This window comes from Zophobas morio, unplaced genomic scaffold, assembly GCF_036711695.1.
Source record: "Zophobas morio isolate AGI-343-1 ecotype UQ-CSIRO unplaced genomic scaffold, CSIRO_AGI_Zmor_V1 ptg000016l, whole genome shotgun sequence".
Classification (NCBI taxonomy): domain Eukaryota; kingdom Metazoa; phylum Arthropoda; class Insecta; order Coleoptera; family Tenebrionidae; genus Zophobas; species Zophobas morio.
The window spans coordinates 1,788,433-1,810,986 of record NW_026972121.1 but is presented as its reverse complement, the minus strand read 5'-3'; the positions used below and the strand labels follow the sequence as shown (position 1 = coordinate 1,810,986).

The following is a 22,554-nucleotide window of genomic DNA, read 5'->3' as shown; positions in this document are numbered from 1 at the left end:
CCGGAAGAATTTGAAAGAATCCAAGAAAATCGAACAGAATCCGGAAAACACCTGATTTTTCCGGATTCTGTTCGATTTTCTTGGATTCTTTCAAATTCTTCTGGATTGATTCGCATTCTCTAGGATTCTATTGGATTCCTCCGTATTCTTTCGGATTCTCCCGTGTTCTGTCCCATTTTTCCAGATTCACGCGGATTTTTCCAGTTTTTCTCGAATTCTATCTTTTTTTTAATAACTTTGACGGGTTTTTTGATTCTTTTTATTTCTCTCGGATTTTCTCGGTTTCTCCAATATTCTTTCGGATTTTTTGCGTATTCTTTCAGATTTTGTTGGATTCTCTGAAAATCCGAAAAAAGACGATAGAATACCGCAAAGAACCGAATAATTTTCGAAAAAATATGAGAAAACCTGAGAGAATCCGACGAATTTGAAGAGGATTAAGGAAAATCCGGAAAAATACGAGAAAATAACGGAAGAATCCAAGAAAATCGAACAGAATCCGGAAAATACCTGATTTTTCCGGATTCTGTTCGATTTTCTTGGATTCTTTCAAATTCTTCTGGATTCATTCACATTCTCTCGGATTCTTTTGGATTCCTCCGTATTCTTTCGGATTCTCCCGTGTTCTGTCGCATTTTTCCAGATTCACGCGGATTTTTCCAGTTTCTCTCGAATTCTATCTTTTTTTTTAATAACTTTGACGGGTTTTTTTATTCTTTTGATTTTTCTCGGGTTCTCCAGTATTCTTTCGGATTCTTTGCGTATTCTTTCAGATTTTGTTGGATTCTCTGAAAATCCGAAAAAAGACGAGAGAATACCGCAAAGAACCGAATAAATTTCGAAAAAATATGAGAAAATCTGAGAGAATTCGAAGAATTCGTAGAGGATCAAGGAGAATCCGGAAAAATACGAGAAAATAACGGAGAATCCGGGAGAATATGGAAGAATCCGAGAGAATGTGAGGGAATCCGTAAGAATTTGAAAGATTCAAGAAAATCGAACAGAATCCGGAAAATACCTGATTTTTCCGGATTCTGTTCGATTTTCTTGGATTCATTCACATTCTCTCGGTTTTTTTTGGATTCCTCCGTATTCTTTCGGATTCTCCCGTGTTTTGTCGCATTTTTCCAAATTCACGCGGATTTTTCCAGTTTCTCTCGAATTCTATCTTTTTTTTTTAATAACTTTGACGGGTTTTTTGATTCTTTTTATTTCTCTCGGATTTTCTCGGTTTCTCCAATATTCTTTCGGATTTTTTGCGTATTCTTTCAGATTTTGTTGGATTCTTTGAAAATCCGAAAAAAGACGAGAGAATACCGCAAAGAACCGAATAAATTTCGAAAAAATATGAGAAAATCTGAGAGAATCCGAAGAATTCGGAGAGGATCAAGGAGAATCCGGAAAAATACGAGAAAATAACGGAGAATTCGGGAGAATATGGAAGAAACCGTGAGAATGCGAGGGAATCCGGAAGAATTTGAAAGAATCCAAGAAAATCGAACAGAATCCGGAAAATACCTGATTTTTCCGGATTCTGTTCGATTTTCTCGGATTTTTTTGGATTCCTCCGTATTCTTTCGGATTCTCCTGTGTTCTGTAGAATTTTTCCAGATTCACGCGGATTTTTCCAGTTTCTCTCGAATTCTATCTTTTTTATTAATAACTTTGACGGGTTTTTTGATTCTTTTGAATTCTCTCGGATTTTCTCGGGTTCTCCAGTATTCTTTCGGATTCTTTGCGTATTCTTTCAGATTTTGTTGGATTCTCTGAAAATCCGAAAAAACACCAGAGAATACCGCAAAGAACCGAATAAATTTCGAAAAAATATGAGAAAATCTGAGAGAATTCGAAGAATTCGGAGAGGATCAAGGAGAATCGGGAAAAATACGAGAAAATAACGGAGAATCCGGGAGAATATGAAAGAATCCTAGAGAATGTGAAGGAATCCGGAAAATACCCGATTTTTCCGGCTTCTGTTCGATTTTCTTGGATTCTTTCAAATTCTTCTGGATTCATTCATATTCTCTCGGATTCTTTTGGATTCCTCCGTATTCTTTCGGATTCTCCCGTGTTCTGTCCCATTTTTCCAGATTCACGCGGATTTTTTCAGTTTCTCTCGAATTCTATCTTTTTTTTAATAACTTTGACGAGTTTTTTGATTCTTTTGAATTCTCTCGGATTTGCTCGGGTTCTCCAGTATTCTTTCGGATCCTGTGCGTATTCTTTCAGATTTTGTTGGATTCTCTGAAAATCCGAAAAAACACGAGAGAATACCGCAAAGAACCGAATAAATTTCGAAAAAATATGAGAAAATCTGAGAGAATCCGAAGAATTCGGAGAGGATCAAGGAGAATCCGGAAAAATTTGAGAAAGTAACGGAGAAACCGGGAGAATATGCAAGAATCCGAGAGAATGTGAGGCAATCCCGAAGAATTTGAAAGAATCAAGAAAATCGAACAGAATCCGGAAAATACCTGATTTTTCCGGATTTTGTTCGATTTTCTTGGATTCATTCACATTCTCTCGGATTCTTTTGGATTCCTCCGTATTCTTTCGGATTCTCCTGTGTTCTGTCGAATTTTTCCAGTTTCACGTGGATTTTTCCAATTTCTCTCGAATTCTATCTTTTTTTAATAACTTTGACGGGTTTTTTGATTATTTTGAATTCTCTCGGATTTTCTCGGGTTCTCCAGTATTCTTTCGGATTCTGTGCGTATTCTTTCAGATTTTGTTTGATTCTCTGAAAATCCGAAAAAACACGAGAGAATACCACAAAGAACCGAATAAATTTCGAAAAGATATGAGAAAATCTGAAAAAATCCGAAGAATTCGGAGAGGATCAAGGAGAATCCGGAAAAATACGAGAAAATAACGGAGAATCCGGGAGAATGTGGAAGAATCCGAAAGAAGGTGAGGGAATACGGAAGAATTTTAAAGAATCCAAGGAAATCGAACAGAATCCGGAAAATACCTGATTTTTCCAGATTCTGTTCGATTTTCTTGGATTCATTCACATTCTCTCGGATTCTTTTGGATTCCTCCGTATTCTTTCGGATTCTCCTGTGTTCTGTCGAATTTTTCCAGTTTCACGTGGATTTTTCCAGTTTCTCTGGAATTCTATCTTTTTTTAAATAACTTTGACGGGTTTTTTGATTCTTTTGAATTCTCTCGGATTTTCTTGGGTTCTCCAGTATTCTTTCGGATTCTTTGCGTATTCTTTCAGATTTTGTTGGATTCTCTGAAAATCCGAAAAAACACGAGAGAATACCGCAAAGAACCGAATAAATTTCGCAAAAATATGAGCAAAACTGAGAGAATCCGAAGAATTCGGAGAGGATCAAGGAGAATCCGGAAAAATACGAGAAAATAACAGAGAATCCGGGAGAATATGAAAGAATCCGAGAGAATGTGAGGGAATCCGGAAGAATTTGAAAGAATCCAAGGAAATTGAACAGAATCCGGAAAATACCTGATTTTTCCGGATTCTGTTCGATTTTCTTGGATTCATTCACATTCTCTCGGATTCTTTTGGATTCCTCCGTATTCTTTCGGATTCTCCTGTGTTCTGTCGAATTTTTCCAGTTTCACGTGGATTTTTCCAGTTTCTCTCGAATTCTATCTTTTTTTTTAAGACTTAGACGGGTTTTTTGATTCTTTTGATTTCTCTCGGATTTTCTCGGTTCTCTAGTATTCTTTCGGATTCTTTGCGTATTCTTTCAGATTTTGTTGGATTCTCTGAAAATCCGAAAGAACACGAGAGAATATCGCAAAGAACTGAATAAATTTCGAAAAAATATGAGACAATCTGAGAGAATCCGAAGAATTCGGAGAGGATCAAGGAGAATCCGGAAAAATTCGAGAAAGTGACGGAGAATCCGGGAGAATATGGAAGAATCCGAGAGAATGTGAGGGAATCCGGAGGAATTTGAAAGAATCCAAGAAAATCGAACAGAATCCGGAAAAATCGGGTAAAATCTCGAGACAATCCAAGGCAAACCAAAGAACTTGGGGAAACCCAGGAACCCATATAACGGAACTTAAAAAACACAAATAATCGGAAAAACGTGAGAAATCCAAAGAGTCGAAAAAATTTAAATCTAGAATCTGACCGAATTGGGCAAAATTCGATAGGAATCCGTGCGAATCCAAGAAATGCCAAAGGATTCGCGGAAATCCGAAAGAAATAGAGTGAATACGAAAAGAATCCGAAAAATTACGAGAGAATCCAAAAAGAATCGAATGTAACAAAACAAAATGAAAAAATCCGACAGAATCCAAAAATCGAAACAAAGCGAAAAATATAAAAAAATCCAAAGCACCGACAAATTTTCAAAAATTTTGAGAGAATTCAAGACAAAATGAAGAAATCCGCGTGAATCCAAAAGAATACGAGAGGATAAGAGAAAATTCCGCCAAATTCAGAGAGAATGCGGAAGAATCCGAGAGAATGTGAATGAATCCAGGAGAATAAGAAAGAGTCCGAGAGAAACCTAAAAAATCTTATAAAATCCAACAGGCTCGAAAAGAATCCACAAGAATTCGAAAAAAAATGCAAGAGAATCTGAAAGGAATCGAATGTGACAAAAAAAAATAGTGGGAGAATCCAACAGTAAAAGAATCCTAGAAAATCTGACAATTCAAAAGAATCAGAAAACCCAATAGAACCCAAAAATTGGAAGAATGCTATAAATAGAAAAAATTCTAAGCACCCACAAAATTTCAAAAAATTGAGAGAATTCGAGAAAATTCGTGACAAACTGAAGAAATCCGCGTGAACCCTAAGATATGAGAAAATCTCACCAAATTCCGAAAGAATACGGAAGAATCCGAGAGAATGTGAATGAATCCAGAAGAATTCAATAGAATCCGAGAAGATCGAACAGAATCCGCCGGATTATTTCAGATCCATCCCGGATTCGCCCATCTTCTCTCAGATCCTTCCAGATTCTTTCCGGTCCTCTCGAACTCAGCTCGGATTCTCCCATATTCTTTCAGATTCTTTTTTGTTCTTTGGGATTCTCCTGGATCCTGAATTTTTTCAGATTTTCTTTTCGGATACTCTCGTATTCCCCCAGAATCCGAAACAATCCGTGAGAAAGCAAGGAACTCAAAAAATTCAAAAATCGAAAGACCTGGATAAATGCAAAAATCCAAAGAACCAAAAAATTTCGAAAAAATATGAAAGAATTCCAGAAAATTCGAAAGAATCTGTGAAACGAAAAAATTAGAAAATAATTTGGGAGAATCCAAAAGAATACGTAAAGAATCCGAAAGGAAATGAATATAACAAGAGAATATGAAAAAATCCGATCAAAAACTAAGAGGATCGGAGAGAATCCGTAAATAATTCCATAGAATCCAACAGAATCTGGAAGAATACGCAAAGAATCCGAGAAAATCCGACCGAATTCAAAAGAATAAAAAAACCCGACAAAATTATAAAACAAAAACGATAGAATTCGAAAGAAACTGAAGAAATTCGCGTGAATCCGAAAGAATATGGGCGGATATGCGAAAATCTCACCAAATTCCGAAAGAATCACAGAGAATCCGGAAAAATGCGACAGAACACCGGAGAATCCGGGAGAATACGAAAGAATCCAAAAGAATCCGCCGAATTATTTCAGATCCATTCCGGATTCTCCCCTATTCTCTCAGATCCTTCCAGATTCTTTCCGGTCCTCTCGAACGAATTTTATTTCGGATTCTCCTGGATCTGGAATTTTTTCGGATTTTCTTGAATTCTTTGCGTATTCTTTCAGATTGTGGTGGAATCTCCGATCCTCCAGTGTTTTTGGTCGATTTTCTCGTATTTTCTTGTTACATTCCATTCTTTTCGAATTCTCTCAGAATCCGGAAGAATTCGAGACAGTCCGTGAGAAACCAATTAACTAAAAAAAAATCAAAAATCGCATGACTTCGATAAATGTAAAAAATCCAAAGTACCGACAAAGTTTCGAAAAAATATTAAAGAATCCGAGAAAGGTCGAAAGAATCTGTGAAACTAAAAATCCGACGATATTCCAGAGAAACCGAAAAAATCCGAAAATAATTTCAGAGAATCCGAAAGAATAAAAAAAAACGTAATGAATCCGGAAAGAAACGAATATAAGAACAGAATATGAAAAAATCCGACCAAAAACTTAAGAGGATCGGAGAGAATCCGTAAATAATTCCAACAGAATCTGAAAGAATCCGAAAGAGTACTCGAGAATCAAAGAAAATCCGACAACATTAAAAAAAATCTGAGAGAATCAGACAGAATCCGGAAGAATCCGAGCAATCCATGAGAAATCAAGGAACTCAAAAAATGCAAAAATCGGAAGAGGAATCGAGAAAATGCGAAAGAATCCGAAGAAATCGGCGTGAATCCGAAATATTCAGGAAAATATGAAGGAATCCGAGAAAATCGAACAGAATCCGAAAAAATCAGATAAAATCCGATAGGATCCAAAAGAATGCACGAGAATTAGAAAAAAATACAAGAGAATCCGAAAGGAATCGAATGTAATAAGAAAATAGTGAGAAAATACGAACAAAAATTGACAGGATCGGAGAAAATCTGAATGAATCTGAGAGAATCCGAAAACAAATCGACAGAATTCAAAAGAATCAAAAAACCCAACAAGATTTCAAAAAAATTGATATCAATTCGGGAGAAACTGAAGAAATCCGCATGAATCCGAAAGAATACGAGAGGATATGAGAAAATCCCGCCAAATTCAGAGAGAATCCGGGTAAATGCGACATAACACGGGAGAATCCCAGAGAATACGGAAGAATCCAAAAGAATCCGAGAGAATGTGAAAGAATCGAGAAAATCGAACAGAATCCGAAAAAATCAGATAACATCCGACAGGATCCAAAGAATCCGCCGAATTCTCTCAGATCCTTCCAGATTCGCCCCCGTTCTCTCAGATCCTTCGCATCTAGGATTTTTTCGGATTCTCTTGAATTTTTTGCGTATTCTTTCACATTTTGGCGGATTTTCTCATATTTTCTTGTTACATTCGATTCTTTTCGGATTCTCGTGGATTCTTTGCGGATCTACAATCTGAAAGAATACGCAAAGAATTCAAGAAAATCCGAAAAAATTCTAGATCCAGGAGAATCCGAAATAAAAAAAGAATCCGAAAGAATATGGGAGAATCCGAGCAGAGTTTGAGAGCTGGAAAGAATCTGGAAGGATCTAAGAGAATATGGGAGAATCCGGAATGGATCTGAAACCATCCTGTCGGATTTTATCAGATTTTTTCGGATTCTGTTCGATTTTCTCGGATTCATTCGTATTCTCCCGGATTCTCCGGTGTTCTGTCGCATTTTTCCGGATTCTCTGTGATTCTTTCGGATTCACGCGAATTTCTTCAGTTTCTCTCGAATTCTATCATTTTTTTTAAATAATTTTGTCGGGTTTTTTGATTCTTTTGAATTCGGTCGGATTTTCTCTGATTCTTTGCGTATTCTTCCAGATTCTGTTCGTTTTTGATCGGATTTTTTCATATTCTCTTGTTATATTCATTTTCTTTCGGGTTCTTTACGTATTCTTTTGGATTCTGTCGGATTCTCCCAAATTATTTTCTAATTTTTTCGTTTCGCAGATTCTTTCAAATTTTCTGGAATTCTTTCATATCTTTTCGAAATTTCTCGGTATTTTGGATTTTTGCATTTATGGAGGTCTTTCGATTTTTGAATTTTTTTAGTTCCTTGGTTTCTCACGGACTGTCACGGATTCTCCCGGATTCTGGGGGAATACGAGAGAATCCGAAAAGAAAATCTGAAAAAATTCTAGATCCAGGAGAATCCCAAAGAATAAAAAAGAATCCGAAAGAATATGGGAGAATCCGGGATGGATCTGAAATAATCCGGCGGATTCTTTTGGATCCCGTCGGATTTTTTCGGATTCTGTTCGATTTTCCCGGATTCTCTCGGATTCTTTTTTTATTCTTCCTCATTCTCTCATTCTGTTGCATTTTGCCGGATTTTCCGTTATTCTTTCGGAATTTGGTGAGATTTTCTCATATCTTCGGATTCACGCGGATTTCTTCAGTTTCTCACGAATTTTCTCGAATTCTCTCAATTTTTTTGAAATTTTGTCGGTGCTTAGGATTTTTTTATTTTTAGCGTTCTTCCAATTTTTGGGTTCTATTGGGTTTTCTGATTCTTTTGAATTGTCAGATTTTCTCGGATTCTTTTACTGTTGGATTACAAGCGAATCCGAAAAGAAACAAATATAACAAAAGAAAATCAAAAAAATCGACCAAAAACTGAAAGGATCGGAGTAAATTCTCTCATTAATAATTTAGCTTCTCAGGGATACCAACGAACAATTTTTAAAAGCACTAAACGTGCTCGCTTCGCTCGCAGTCTTTATATTCTTTTTCTATGAACCTAAATCATTCTGAAAAAAAAAATTCGATTAATATTTGATAAAAATTATCATGACCTGACCGAACCTGACCTGACAAGTATCTGGGGTGGGATTTTGTTTCTATAACGATAAAATATCGGTACCGATAAAATGTGGTCGTCTTTTTCTTTCGCATCTGAAATTTATATTTGGTCCTTGTCATTTATCGCTTCGTATCGTATCGGTATAAGCATTGCTAAGTGCGGTGTTGGTGAATCGTTACATACATAACTTTGTCGAAGTGGCCATAATTTCTACAATTAAAGTTTACTACTTTCGTTCACTATTTTACAAATAAATAGTTGCAGCTGAGTGTCAAAATTAGTATTATATACCACGGGGTCAAGACAGTACAGCTCTAAATTAAATTTTGTACAAAAAACGGCATTTATGTGGTCCGTATTAAATTATAATTGAGAAATTACGTCGTGACTGTAGTATTTCTGGAAAATAAATCAGGTACTAAAGACACAGGAAACTGACAGCCCGGATATTTTATCTCAAGCTTATTTTCGTGCATCTAAAGTACAGAGGAAACTCATAAAACGTCACTTCTGTTAAACCTCTTACGAACTTTGTGAAAAGCTTTACATGTTGAAATGTAATATCGTTAAATCGTAATGACTTACAGTTTGTTTACATTGAAAAAGATGGATACATAGGTGGAAACTAATAAATAAGAAAAAACTGTTAAAAAGGTTATAAAATACTAATACATAATTTACAATGTTATTTAATGACAAAGGAGCTATTTATACGAGTTATAAAACGAGAGTGTTTTTTAATGAATCGTAAAGGCGAAACGGGTGAAGAAAATGAATTTTATAACCGCAACGCACAATTTTTTTTCCAATTTTCAAATAAAATCAATGCGATTATAAAACTGAGTTTCTTGTAGCTGACGCAAAGTTATTAAAGTTTGCACGGAGTTTAAAGTACACAAGTTGAATCAATACTTACGTAATTAATTTGGACACAACTAATTTTGCTTATTGGTTTTTCAGGAGGAAGAAATTGTGAAGCCAAAGCAGCCTAAGAAACGAAAAAAAGTAATGTCTGATAGTGATTGACGGAACCAAGTGGTAGCAGTGGATTCGTCGTGTGTGAAGCACAGCGGAATTAAAGAACGTCATATCAGAAGCAAGCTTGTGATCATTACCGTTATTCAGATACACGTACTATGGTGAAGAAGAAGAAGTTTGTTAACAATAACAGAAGATTAAATAAAGTGAATACACTGCCTGTAGAAAGATTAAGACAATTATCGCTGTCTTGAAACATTGTTGAGTACCTTAAATATTGTCATTTAAAACGTTGTTAATAATTATTGTATTATTTTTACATGTTATTATGCAAATAACCCTCTCATGTGTATTCTGTATTTATATATTTTTGTCTGTAAATTGTTATTGTTAGTTCTCCCCTGTTATCATTTTTGCTATTCAAGGGTTAATAAGTGAATTAGAAAAAATGAAGTTTTTAAACGAACTGTAAATTGACATAGTGTTTTATTACAAGCGAAGATGTATAAATTTGTAAATATATTTATAAAGAGCACTCTCACTTTTAGTACGTCTCTGTCCACCTAGTAACATTTCGGTGCGCTGGCGTCACGTTGGCAGCTCGTTGACGTTTGCTAGTAACAAATCGGAATTCCCCAGAGATTACTAACCAAATGGGGTGTGTGTCATAAATTAACAATTATTATCAGTTAGTGAAACTCCCACTTTCCAAACAAAAAACGTGTGATACCTTTAGTTTCCGAATCAAACTAGCCATTTATTGCAATTTCGCCCCCCGGACGCCACTTCTATGTCAACACATAACCACATTCCACAAAAATGAGTTTCCTCTTCAAGAAGCGCAGACCCAAGGAGGAGCACCACTCCGTCGCCGTGATCGGACAGCCCACGAACGTGAACCACGATATCCACGTTAGCGTCGACGCCGAGGGCAACCTCGCCGGGTTGCCCTCGTCCTGGCTGCGCCAGATCGGGACCCAAATCACCAAAGATGAGCAAGCGAACAACCCCATGGCGGTGCGCCAGGCCGTCAAGTACTACAACTATTCCATGAAGAAGCAGGAAAAGGGCGAGATCAAGCACATCCTCACCGAGAAGATCATCGCCGAGGAGTCGAAGGAGATCGACCAGTATATGAACTCGAAAGACGCCCATAAGAGCAAGGATTCGGGGCTGGATGATCAGAGTCCGGAGCCGCTTTATGTTAACACGTGAGTAGCTAGTCTTCCAGGCTTATCTTATTTGCTTATTGAATTTTTTTCGACGTGAATAGAAGCCGTTCAGTTGAATGGAGATATGTGTAAATTTATTTAAGTGGATCGAGATAATCGACTTGTGTTCAGTGCTGTTTAATGTGATAGGGACGTGTATGCTAATCCGGAATAATGATGTTGATTAAACGTTAAGCATAATTAAAATTTATCGTTCCGTATTTGTTGTTTGAACGATGATAGGAATTAATTGGCGAGGGGCAACACATTCGATTGTCAACAAGTAGGCTGTGCGTTTTGTTGATTCGTTACTTGAGATTGGCAGGTTTGACAGATATTAGTTTTGGGAGAGGTGTCACTAAATCCGGCTCAAGGATTTTATTTTAAATAATGCGGGGGAATTTTTGTATGCGTGGTTTGGGTGACTATCATCTAACAGCAAACACAAACAAAAAATTGAGTTAGACAATGAGTGCGGTAATCTGACATTATCCATTACGTTTAAGTGCAGTAATGAGATTAAAGCGAGATTTATCTCGCTATCTTAATTAAAAACAATACTAAAACTGTGGAATTTGTTTTCCTTTTCTTTTTAATGGTTGTTTGAGGAATATTCTGCTTAACGATGTTTACTTAAATTTTACTGCTTTGCAATATTTAATATTTGAATCGACGAAGTGGGCTTGTTTTTATTTCAGATAAATATTTGGAACCTGTGTTATAAAATTTAGTAAAATATTTATTATTAATATTTTTCAGACATATACAGGGTGGTCAAAAAAATCACGCATTAAGTTTGATATTTTCAAACGATTGGTTCAGCGATTTGTTAGCCACGACTTTTTTATCATCTTGTATATACTATACAGAGTGTTGATACACGATACTTTGAAAACATGAAAATCGAAAAATTGAAGAAATCAAGTATTTAAAATATCTATAAACCGCAAAAACAACAAATTACCACATAAAAATAGAGAAATTCAAAAATTAAAAATTGAGAACTCGAAAAATTACAAATCAAAAAATTGAAAAATGTTAGTTAAATCCGAAAAAATCTAACAGTGACAACTAAAAATCAAAAATTTGAAAAAATCAAGAATTTAGAATAGTATCTAGAAATTGTATGAATAAAAAATTCCAAAATAAAAATCCAAAATCTAAGAAATAGAAAAATGTTATATCCGAAAAATTATAACAATGATACATCCAGATTGTGAGAATCTAAAAATTAAAAATTGCGAAACTAAAAATCGAAATTGGAAAAATCAGGAATTTAAAATATCTATAAACCGTAAAAACACAAAATTAGAAAATAAAAATGGCAAAATGAAAAATCGCGGGGTCGAAGAATTTTGGATTCGAAAAATTGTAACATCGAGAAATTGAAAAATCAAGAATTTAAAATACATAAACTAAAAAAAAATCACAAAAGAAAATGGAGAATCTAAAAGCGAAAAGTCGGGATATTGAAAATTTAAAAATTGAATAATCGAAAAATTGTGAGATAAATTGAAAATCGAAAAATTAAAAATCGAGGAAGTAAAAATTGAAAAAAGTCAAAAATTCAAAATATCTATAAACTGTAAAAACAAAAAAGAAAGGAGACAAAATCAGAATCGAAAATTAAAAAAATCGAAAAACGGATTATGTAATTAAAAAATCAAAAAAATCTAAAAACGACAAGTTGAGAAACTGAAAAATCGGAAAATTGTAACAATGATACAGAGAGGAACTGAAAATCGAGGAATTAATAATCGGATCATTGAAAATAGTCAAGAATTTAAAATATCTATAGACCGCAAAAACAACAAATTACTACCTAAATAAAAATAGAGAAATTAAAAAATTAAAAATCGAGAACTAGAAAAATTACAAATCAAAAAATTGAAAAATGTTAGTTAAGTCCGAAAAAATCTAACAATGACACATCGAGAAATTGAAAATCCAAAAATGAAAAATCCAAAATTTGAAAAAATCAAGGATTTAGAATAGTATCTATAAATTGTATAAACAAAAAATTCCAAAGTCTAAGAAATAGAAAAACGTTATATTCGAAAAATTATAACAATGATACATCCAGATTTTGAGAAACTAAAAATTAAAAATTGCGAAACTAAAAATCGAAATTGAAAAAAATCAGGAATTTAAAATATCTATAAACCGTAAAAACAAAAAATTAGAAAATAAAATGGCAAAATGAAAAATCGCAGAAATTGAAACATCGAGAAATTGAAAAATCAAGAATTTGAAATATCTATAAATTGTAAAACAAAATAAAAAATTGCTAAATAAAAATTAAAACTTAAAAAAAAACGAAAAATGTTATACATACTTCGAAAAATTATAACAACGATACATCGAGAAATTGAAAATCTAAAAATTAAAAATCGAGAAACTAAAAACCGAAATTGAAAAAATCAAGAATTTAAAATTTCCATAAACTGTGAAAACAAAAAATCACAAAATAAAAACTAAAATGGTATATGTAATTAAAAAATCGGAGATAAAAAAAAAAAAAATTGTGAGATAAATTGAAAATCGAAAAATTAAAAATCGAGGAACTAAAAATTGAAAAAAGTAAAAAATTCAAAATATTTATAAACTAAAAACAAAAAAAAAAAGACAAAATCAGAATCGAAAATAAAAAAAAATCGAAAAACGGATTATGTAATTAAAAAAACAAAAAAATCTAAAAATGACAAGTTGGGAAATTGAAAAGTTAAAATTGAAAAATCGGAAAATTGAAAATAGTCAAGAATGTAAAATATCTATAAACCGCGAAAACAACAAATTACCAAATAAATATAAAGAAATTCAAAAATTAAAAATCGAGAAACTAAAAATCGAAATTTTGAAAAAATCAAGAATTTATAATAGCATCTATAAATTGTATAAACAAAAAATTCCAAAATATAAATCCAAAATTTAAGAAATAGAAAAACGTTGTATTCGAAAAATTATAACAATGATACATCCAGATCTTGAAAATCTAAAAATTAAAAATTGCGAGACTAAAAATCTAAATTGAAAAAATCAGGAATTTAAAATATCCGTAAACTGTGAAAACAAAAAATCACAAAATAAAAACTAAAATGGTATATGTAATAAAAAAATCGGACAAATCGGAAAACGAAAAATCTCGGAATTCAAAAATTTTAAATTGAGAACTAGAACATCGAAAAATGTTTGATTCGAAAAATTGTAGTATCGAGAAATTGATAGTCAAAAAATTAAAAATCGAGGACTAAAAATAAAAATGGAGAAATTGAAAAAAATCAAGAATTTCAAATTGCTATAAACTGTAAAAACAAAAAATTACAAAATAAAAATCGAAATATGTTGAATTCGAAAAACTGTAACAATCGAGAAATTGAAAACCGAAATACTAAAAATCGAAAAATTGAAAAACCAAGAATTTAAAATACATAAACTAAAAAAAAATCACAAAATAAAATGGAGAATCTAAAAAATCAAAAAATGGAATATGTAATTAAAAATTCAAAAAAAAACTAAAAGCGAAAAGTCGGGATTTTGAAAATTTAAAAATCGAAACATCGTGAGATAAATTGAAAATCGAAAAATTCAAAATATTTATAAACTGTAAAAACAAAAAAAAAAGACAATATCAGAATCGAAAATAAAAAAAAATCGAAAAACGGATTATGTAATTAAAAAATCAAAAAATCTAAAAACGACAAGTTGAGAAATTGAAAAATCGAAAAATTGTAACAATGATACAAAGAGGAACTGAAAATCGAGAAATTAGTAATCGGATAATTGAAAATAGTCAAGAATTTAAAATATTATCTATAAACCGCAAAAACAACAAATTGAAAAATGTTAGTTAAATCCGAAAAAATCTAACAATGACACATCGAGAAATTGAAAATCCAACAATTCCAATAAATCGGGAAACTAAAAATCGAAAATTTGAAAAAAATCAAGAATTTAGAATAGTATTTATAAATTGTATCAACAAAAAATTCCAAAATAACAATCCAAAATCTAGGAAATAGAAAAACTTTATATTCGAAAAATTATACATCCAGATTTTGAGAATCTAAAAATTAAAAATTGCGAAACTAAAAATCGAAATTGAAAAAATCGGGAATTTAAAATATCTATAAATTGTAAAAACAAAAAATAAAAAATTGTTAAATAAAAATCGAAACATGTTTTACATATTCGAAAAATTAAAAATCGAGAAACTAAAAACCGAAATTGAAAAAATCAAAAATTTAAAATATCCATAAAATGTGAAAACAAAAAATTACAAAATAAAAAACTAAAATGGTATATGTAATAAAAAATCGGACAAATAGGAAAATGAAAAATTTCAGAATTCAAAAATTTTAAATTGAGAACTAGAAAAAATACAAATCCAAGAAATTAAAGAATCGAAAAATTGCAATATCGAGAAATTGATAGTCAAAAAATTAAAAATCGAAAAATTGAAAAAGCAAGAATTTCAAATTTCTATAAACTGTAAAAACGAAAAATTACAAAATAAAAATTGAAATATGTTGAATTCGAAAAACTGAAAGAATCGAGAAATTGAAAATCGAAAAATTAAAAATCCAAAATCTAAAAAATCGAAAAATGTTAGATTAAAAAAATTGTAACGATACATCGACAAATTGAAAATCGAAATATTCAAAATCGGGAAACTAAAAATCGAAAAATTGAAAAATCAATAATTTAAAATACATCGCGAAATTGAAAATTTATTAATTAAAAAAAGTCAAAACTTCAAAATATCTATAAACTATAAAAATAAAAAAAAACAAAATCAGAATCGACAATCTAAAAAAATCGAAAAACGTTACATTCAAAAAATTATAACAATAATACATCGAGACACTGAAAATTTAAAAATTAAAAATCGCGGAAAAAAAAAATCGAAATTGAAAAAATCAAGAATTTAAAATTACTATGAACTGTAAAAACAAAAAATTACAAAATACAAATCGAAAAATGGTATATGTAAAAAAATTAGATAATCGAAAAATTTTACATCGAGAAATTGAAAATCAAAAAGTTAAAAATTGAGAAACTCAAAATTAAAAAATTGAAAAAAATGAACAATTTGAAATATCTATAAACTGTAAAAATAAAAAATTGGTAAATAATCAAAAAATGTTAAACTCGAAAAATTGTAACATATTGAGAAATTGAAAATCGAGAACCTAAACATTGAACTATTGGAAAAATCAAGAATTTAGAATATCTGTAAAATAAAATCTTGCAAAATAAAAATAAAACAATTTTGAATTCCAAAATAATGTAACATCGAGAAAAATTGAAAATCAAAAACTAAATCGAGAAACTAAAAATTGAAAAAATCAACAATTTGAAATACTTATAAATTGTAACAACAAAAAAAGTGCAAAATAAAAATGAACAATCTAAAAATTTAAAAATTGAGAAAACTAAAAATCGAAGTATGTAGAATTCGAAAAATTGTAACCATCGAGAAATTGAAAATCGAAAAATTAAAAAACTCAAGAATTTAGAATATCTATCAATTGTAAAAACAAAAAAATTGCAAGATAAAAATTCAAAATCTAAAAAATTGAAAATCGAAATATTAAAAATCGGGAAACTAAAAATCTAAAAATTGAAAAAATCAACATTTTGAAATATGTATATGTAAATTGTAAAACAAAATATTGCAAAATAAAAATCAAAAAACAATCGAGAAATTGAAAATCCAAAAAATTGAAAAAAATAGGAATTTGAAATATTTATAAATTGTAGAAACAAAAAATTGGATAATAAAAATCGAAAAATGGTTCATGTAATTAAAAAATCGGAAAAATTGAAAAATGAAAAATCGTGGAATTAAAAAATTTTATATTGAGAACTAGAAAAACTACAGATCAGAAAAACTGAAAAATTATAACAGAGAAATGAAAATCGAAGAATGAAAAATCGAGAAACTAAAAATTGGAAAAATCAAGAATTTGAAAGGTGTAAAATAAAAAAATTGCAAAATAATAATCGAAAATCTAAAACAAAAAACCAAAAATGAAATATGTAATTAAAAAATCTGACAGACCGAGTAATTGAAAAATTTCTGATTCGAAAAATCAAAAAACTCAAATGTTAAAATCGAAAAACTGACTAATTTTGAAAAACTAAAATATCGAAAAATACATGCCATTATTTTAAGATCTGTGTTGAAATATTTTAGGGAGAAATATAATAAAAATTAAACTTTACAGTTTTCAAGTACCGATGTATCAGTTTTTTTCAAAGAGAACACCCTGTATTATTACTGCATTTGCAGAAATATCGATATATGAAAATTGTTAAATTTTAATTTTTTTAACACTGGATATTAAAACAAAATTTTATTTATACCACAATAAATTTTTATTTATGTTTCCACAAAATATTTGTAACCAAAATTCAAAAAAACTTGAACCTCTTGGCAACGTCGCATCAGAATTTCGAAAATATGGTTATAAAGCCTGAGAAGAGGTCATCGGGATATATAAAAATATATATAGCATATACCACGTGACAACTAAGTCGTGTGTTACGCCTTAAAAACAAAACAACCCTGTATAGTTTGTATTTGTAAAATTGTATGTACTTTTTTTTTTAAAAACTAGTTTTACAAAAAGTGGTTTCATAAATTACAGATATATAACCTAATTATTTTATTATTATAGGGTTAAGTTTATTAAACCCGGTAATGATAAGAATGCAAAAAATCCCCTAATTGACTTGTTATCAGTATAATACAACACATAGATTGTGAGAAAAGCCTACTCATGAATAAACTGTCTATGATAACAAAGAATTCAAGATAACAATTGTAAAACCAAAAATTGACGAAAGGTGTCATTTGAGTGGCAGCACGTATCAAACTGACGTCATCCAGATTACTAAAACCTATATTTGAGTAATAGGTGCATTGACACTAATAACACTGACGTCAGTAAAATGACTAAGCAAGCAACCTTTCCACAGCCAGTAATTAAAAAATATTTTACAGTTAACTCATCCTCGTCGTACCAACCTAAAACTGTCCCGACTCGAGTGCCTAGGGACTTTATTATTAACCAACATAAATATACATCAAAACGCATACATAACGCTTCTGCTTCGCTTGAAAACCAACAACACTTTTGAAAACCCAATCAATCACATTTCAGCGCCAGAGGCCACATCGTGCCCACCTTTCCCCAAAATAAACTCGCGCCAAAAATCCCCCCAAAAAACCCGCCCTCAGAGACACCCCAAATCGAAGAAGTCGTCCTCCTCCGTCGAAGTCTCTCAGGCGACAAAAGTTACCTCACAGAACTCCGCAAACTGTGTAACTCGAACGACCCGAGCGAATTTTACCTGAGATCCGACAGAGACATCGGTTCGGGTGCTTTCGGGGTGGTTTTCATCGCCACCGACCTGCACACAGGGAACTCCGTCGCGATCAAAGACATCGACATGACCAAACAAGTCAAAAAAGAGCTCCTCTTGAGAGAGATCGCCATCATGAAAAATTTCAAACACAAGAATCTGGTGAACTTTCTAGACGCCTTTGTAGTGTACGAAGACCACTTGTGGGTAGTGATGGAGCTTCTGGAGGGCGGACCCTTGACGGACGTCGTCACGGAAACCGTGATGACCGAAACCCAGATCGCTGCGGTCTGTTTCGAGGTACTGCAAGCGATCGAGTACTTGCACTCCACGGGTACCATCCACAGGGACATCAAATCCGACAACGTCCTGCTCGGGATGGACGGAACTGTCAAAGTTACCGACTTCGGGTTCTGTGCCTACGTCACCGGTAACGAGCAGAGAGAGACAATGGCGGGGACGCCATATTGGATGGCCCCGGAAGTGGTCACTCGTAAGAAGTACGGCAAGAAGGTCGATATTTGGTCGCTGGGTATCATGATCGTGGAGATGCTGGACGGACAGCCGCCGTATTTGGACAAGTCGCCGCTGAGAGCGCTGTACTTGATCGCGGCCAATGGCAGGCCCGCGATCGAGCGGTGGGAGGAGCTAAGCGCGACCTTGAAAGATTTCATAGATGTGTGTCTTGAGGTGGACGTTGATAAGAGAGCGTCGGCGGATGAGCTTCTCAAGCACGAGTTTTTGGAACGCAGGGCCGAGTTGATGCGGTTGACGCCGTTGATCAGAGCGGCGAAGAGGAAATTGCATAAAGCTTGAATTATTTTAGTTAGTTTTTTGTATCAGTTTCATAGACTATTATATTGAGTTGTAATTCTAGAGGAAATAAATTTCTGCTATAAAAGTTAAAAATCCCAGCGGTGTGAGTTTAAAGGTTTATGTTTACTTCCGGTGGAAAGCACACCTTATCTAGCCGCAAACAAAGTGATATGGATGTCGGGACAAAGAGATAAGGAAAGCAGAGGGCGTTAGTTTATGGGGGTCTGGAAAGGTTTCTGCATTTTGCTGACGTTTGTGTGTTTTTTATTGGAAAAATAATCGAAGCAACTTTTACAATGGTCAATGTTATTTAAATTTTATAACATAGTATACTCCTCTACATGTGGTGTATGAATCCGCCGTGAATTTTTACCCTAGGCACACAGATTTATGTAAAAATTATAAATAAACCAATAAAATTGTGTAACATTATCGCGAAAATTTGTGAATACAACACTGTTATTATTAGTATTATACTGCATCTATCCAAATCACAAAATTTTGTAGTAGAAAAACTCACTTGAAAAAAACCTTCGACCAATTTTTTTAGTATCATACTTTTTCGTTTTTTCGACTTTAAATTGTGCAATTTTTTAGTTTCTCGACCCCAAATTTTTCAGTTTTTGGTTCTTCATGTTTTTGATTTTTATTTTTCGTTTTCCTGACTTTTTAATTTTCAATGCTTCTTTTGAATTAATAATTTGTCGTTTTTCCAGTTTTTTAATTTTGTCGAATTCCAAATTTTTCAATGCTTGGATTTGCGATTTTTCGATACTACAATTTTTCATTTTTCAGTTTCTCAATTTATCATTTTTCGTTTTTTCATTTCCTTTATTTTCTAGTGTTTTTTTTTGTTTTTTTTTCCACTTTTCAAATATTCAATCTTTGATTTTGTTTCACAATTTTTCAATTTTCCGTTTCTTCAATTTTTCCAGTTCTTGTTTTTTATTTTTCGTTTTCCCGATTTTTTTATTGTCATTTTCTCAATTTCATATCACAATTTTCGTTTTTTCATTTCCATTATTTTGCCAATGTTTCTTTTGAATTAATAATAATTTTTCAATTTCTCGAATTCCAAAATTTTCAAATTCTTCGATTTGCAATTTTTCGATATTACAATTTTTCGTTTTCCAGTTTCTCAATTTATAATTTTTCGTTTTTTCATTTCCTTTATATTTTAGTGTTTTTTTTTGTTTTTTTTTCCACTTTTCAAATATTCAATCTTCGATTTTTTCAATTTTGCAATTTTTGATATTACAATTTTTCATTTTTCTATTTTTCAGTTTCTCAGTTTTTCAAGTTCTTGATTTTATTTCCCAATTTTTCATTTCTTCAACTTCAATTTTTCCAGTTTTTCAATTTCGCGAATTCCAAGTTTTCCAATTTTCCGTTTCTTCAAGTTTTCCAATTCTTGATTTTTATTTTTCGTTTTCCCGATTTTTTTATTGTCATTTTCTCGATTTCATATCACAATTTTCGTTTTTTCATTTCCATTATTTTGCCCATGTTTCTTTTGAATTACTAATTTTTCAATTTCTTGAATTCCAAAATGTTCAAATTCTTCGATCTGCAATTTTTCGATATTACGATTTTTCGATATTACGATTTTTCGTTTTTCAGTTTCTCAATTTATAATTTTTCGTTGTTTCATTTCCTTTATTTTTTAGTGTTTTTTTTTGTTTGTTTTTTTTTTCAGTTTTTTAATTTCTCGAATTCCAAATTTTTCAATTTTCCATTTCCTCGATTTTTCAAGTTCTTGATTTTTATTTTTCATTTCCACTATTTTGCCAATGTTTCTTTTGAATTAATAATTTTTCAAATTGTCGGATTCCAAAATTTTCAAATTTTTCGATTTGCAATCCTTCGATATTACAATTTTTCGTTTTTCTGTTTCTCGATTTATAATTTTTCGTTTTTTCATTTCCCTTATTTTTTAGTGTTTTTTTTTTGTTTTTTTTTTTTCCACTTTTCAAATATTCAATCTTTGATTTTTTCGATTTTGCAATTTTTGATATTACTATTTTTCGATTTTTCAGTTTCTCAGTTTTTCAAGTTCTTGATTGGTTTCACAATTTTTCATTTTTTCAACTTCAATTTTTCCAGTTTTTCATTTTCTCGAATTCCAATTTTTTAAATTTTTCCAGTTCTTGATTTTTATTTTTCGTTTTCCCGATTTTTTTATTGTCATTTTCTCGATTTCATATCACAATTTTCGTTTTTTCATTTCCATTATTTTGCCCATGTTTCTTTTGAATTAATAATTTTTCAATTTCTCGAATTCCAAAATTTTCAAATTTTTCGATTGGCAATTTTTCGATATTACAATTTTTCGTTTTTCTGTTTCTCGATTTATAATTTTTCGTTTTTTCATTTCCTTTATTTTTTAGTTTTTTTTGTTTTTTTTTCCACTTTTCAAATATTCAATCTTTGATTTTTTCAATTTTCCAATTTTTGATAGTACTATTGTTACGAAATACACCCTTACGCCGCCCCAGTACGACGCCTATGGCGGTCGAGAGCCTTCTGGACGTACGCACGGCGCTGATGGGTGAATCATCGCTGTTGACGGCCGAGAGGCGGGCGCATAAAGACAGGTCTGGAGCGTCTCGAAGCGGCGTCCAGGGGAGTCTCGAAGCGGAGTCGCGATGGATGTTCGTGAAGGATCTCGATCAGAGACTATGGGTTTAAATAGAGGCGACCGTAGGTAATGGATTCATTCATCCAGTGAAGACAGTCGAGAGCGCCGGAATAATTTCTGTACATATTCGTCGCAATAGATAGTGTTGTAATTCGACCTGAAGAAATAAATTTTTTGAGTTTTACCAACACCCGATTTATTATTCGTCCGTCAATCGTAACACTGGTGTCAGAAGTGGGATTAATTGTGAAATAAATCGGGATTCGAATTTGGTTGGTGCTACTAGGGGAGACCGGAACAAAGTGAACTTTCGAGAAAATTCTCTCCCGCGGTAAGAGTGGAATAACGGAATTAGACTTTCATCACCTGACATTGGCTTCGAGAATTGACATCTGTCAAGGCTCTAGAAGTTTCTAGAAGAAAATTTTATGCCGACTACCACAAGAGCGCAAACAGCCAACATGGAGGAACAACTGACAAAAATGATGAAAATGTTGAGCGAAAATCAAAGAATAATGGAAGAAAGTAGAAAAGAAGATCGAAGAATAATGGAAGAAAATAGAAAAGAAGATCGCAGAATAATGGAAGAAAATCAAAGAATAATGGAAGAAAATTTAAAAGCTATGCAAACTACACTTTTGAACAGCCGAAGCGAAATCCTCCAAGTCGTGCGAAATGAAGTGGACGAGGTGAGAAATGAAATGGAAAACAAGATCAAGGAGCTCGAAGAAAGGTTGCAAACACCACGACCTACAATTGCGACCCCTGCAGAATTCAGTCCGGTGAGAGTTCAACCCCCTATTTTCGATGGGCAGACGTCGTGGACTACTTATAAGAAGCAATTTGAAGCTGCGGCCTTGTCGAATAGCTGGAATGACCAACAGAAAGCGACCGCTTTGGTAGTAGCACTACGAGGTGCGGCCATGGAGATTCTACAGACATTATCAGAAGAGAACCAGAAGGACTATACCGCTTTGACGACCGCCCTCGAACTCAGATTTGGAGATGAACACCTCCGGCAAGTTTTCGTAGCGCAGCGTAAATCTAGGATTCAGAAGAGTAGTGAATCTCTTCAGGAGTTTGCGGCTGATG

The 22,554-nt window shown here is 32.4% G+C and overlaps 2 protein-coding genes across 3 annotated transcripts in view; both read left to right on the top strand.

The window, feature by feature from the left end:
- Positions 1 to 9,748, top strand: part of LOC135129521 (integrator complex subunit 3 homolog) — a 41,632-nt gene extending 31,884 nt beyond the window's left edge. The window contains exon 5 of the mRNA XM_064056684.1: positions 9,412 to 9,748. Coding sequence (XP_063912754.1) covers positions 9,412 to 9,477 — 66 coding nt within the window. The 3' untranslated portion in view covers positions 9,478 to 9,748. The remainder of the gene's footprint in view (positions 1 to 9,411) is intronic.
- Positions 9,749 to 10,043: 295 nt separating this feature from the next.
- Positions 10,044 to 22,554, top strand: part of LOC135129525 (serine/threonine-protein kinase PAK 1) — a 22,264-nt gene continuing 9,753 nt past the window's right edge. Inside the window, exons 1-2 of one of the 2 annotated variants that reach the window (XM_064056689.1) lie at positions 10,044 to 10,640; positions 17,807 to 18,917. In XM_064056689.1, the coding sequence (XP_063912759.1) occupies positions 10,249 to 10,640; positions 17,807 to 18,824 (1,410 nt within the window). In that variant the 5' untranslated portion in view covers positions 10,044 to 10,248 and the 3' untranslated portion in view covers positions 18,825 to 18,917. Of the gene's footprint in view, positions 10,641 to 17,806; positions 18,918 to 22,554 lie in introns of those variants that run through there. The other variant, XM_064056688.1, reaches the window with a different exon arrangement.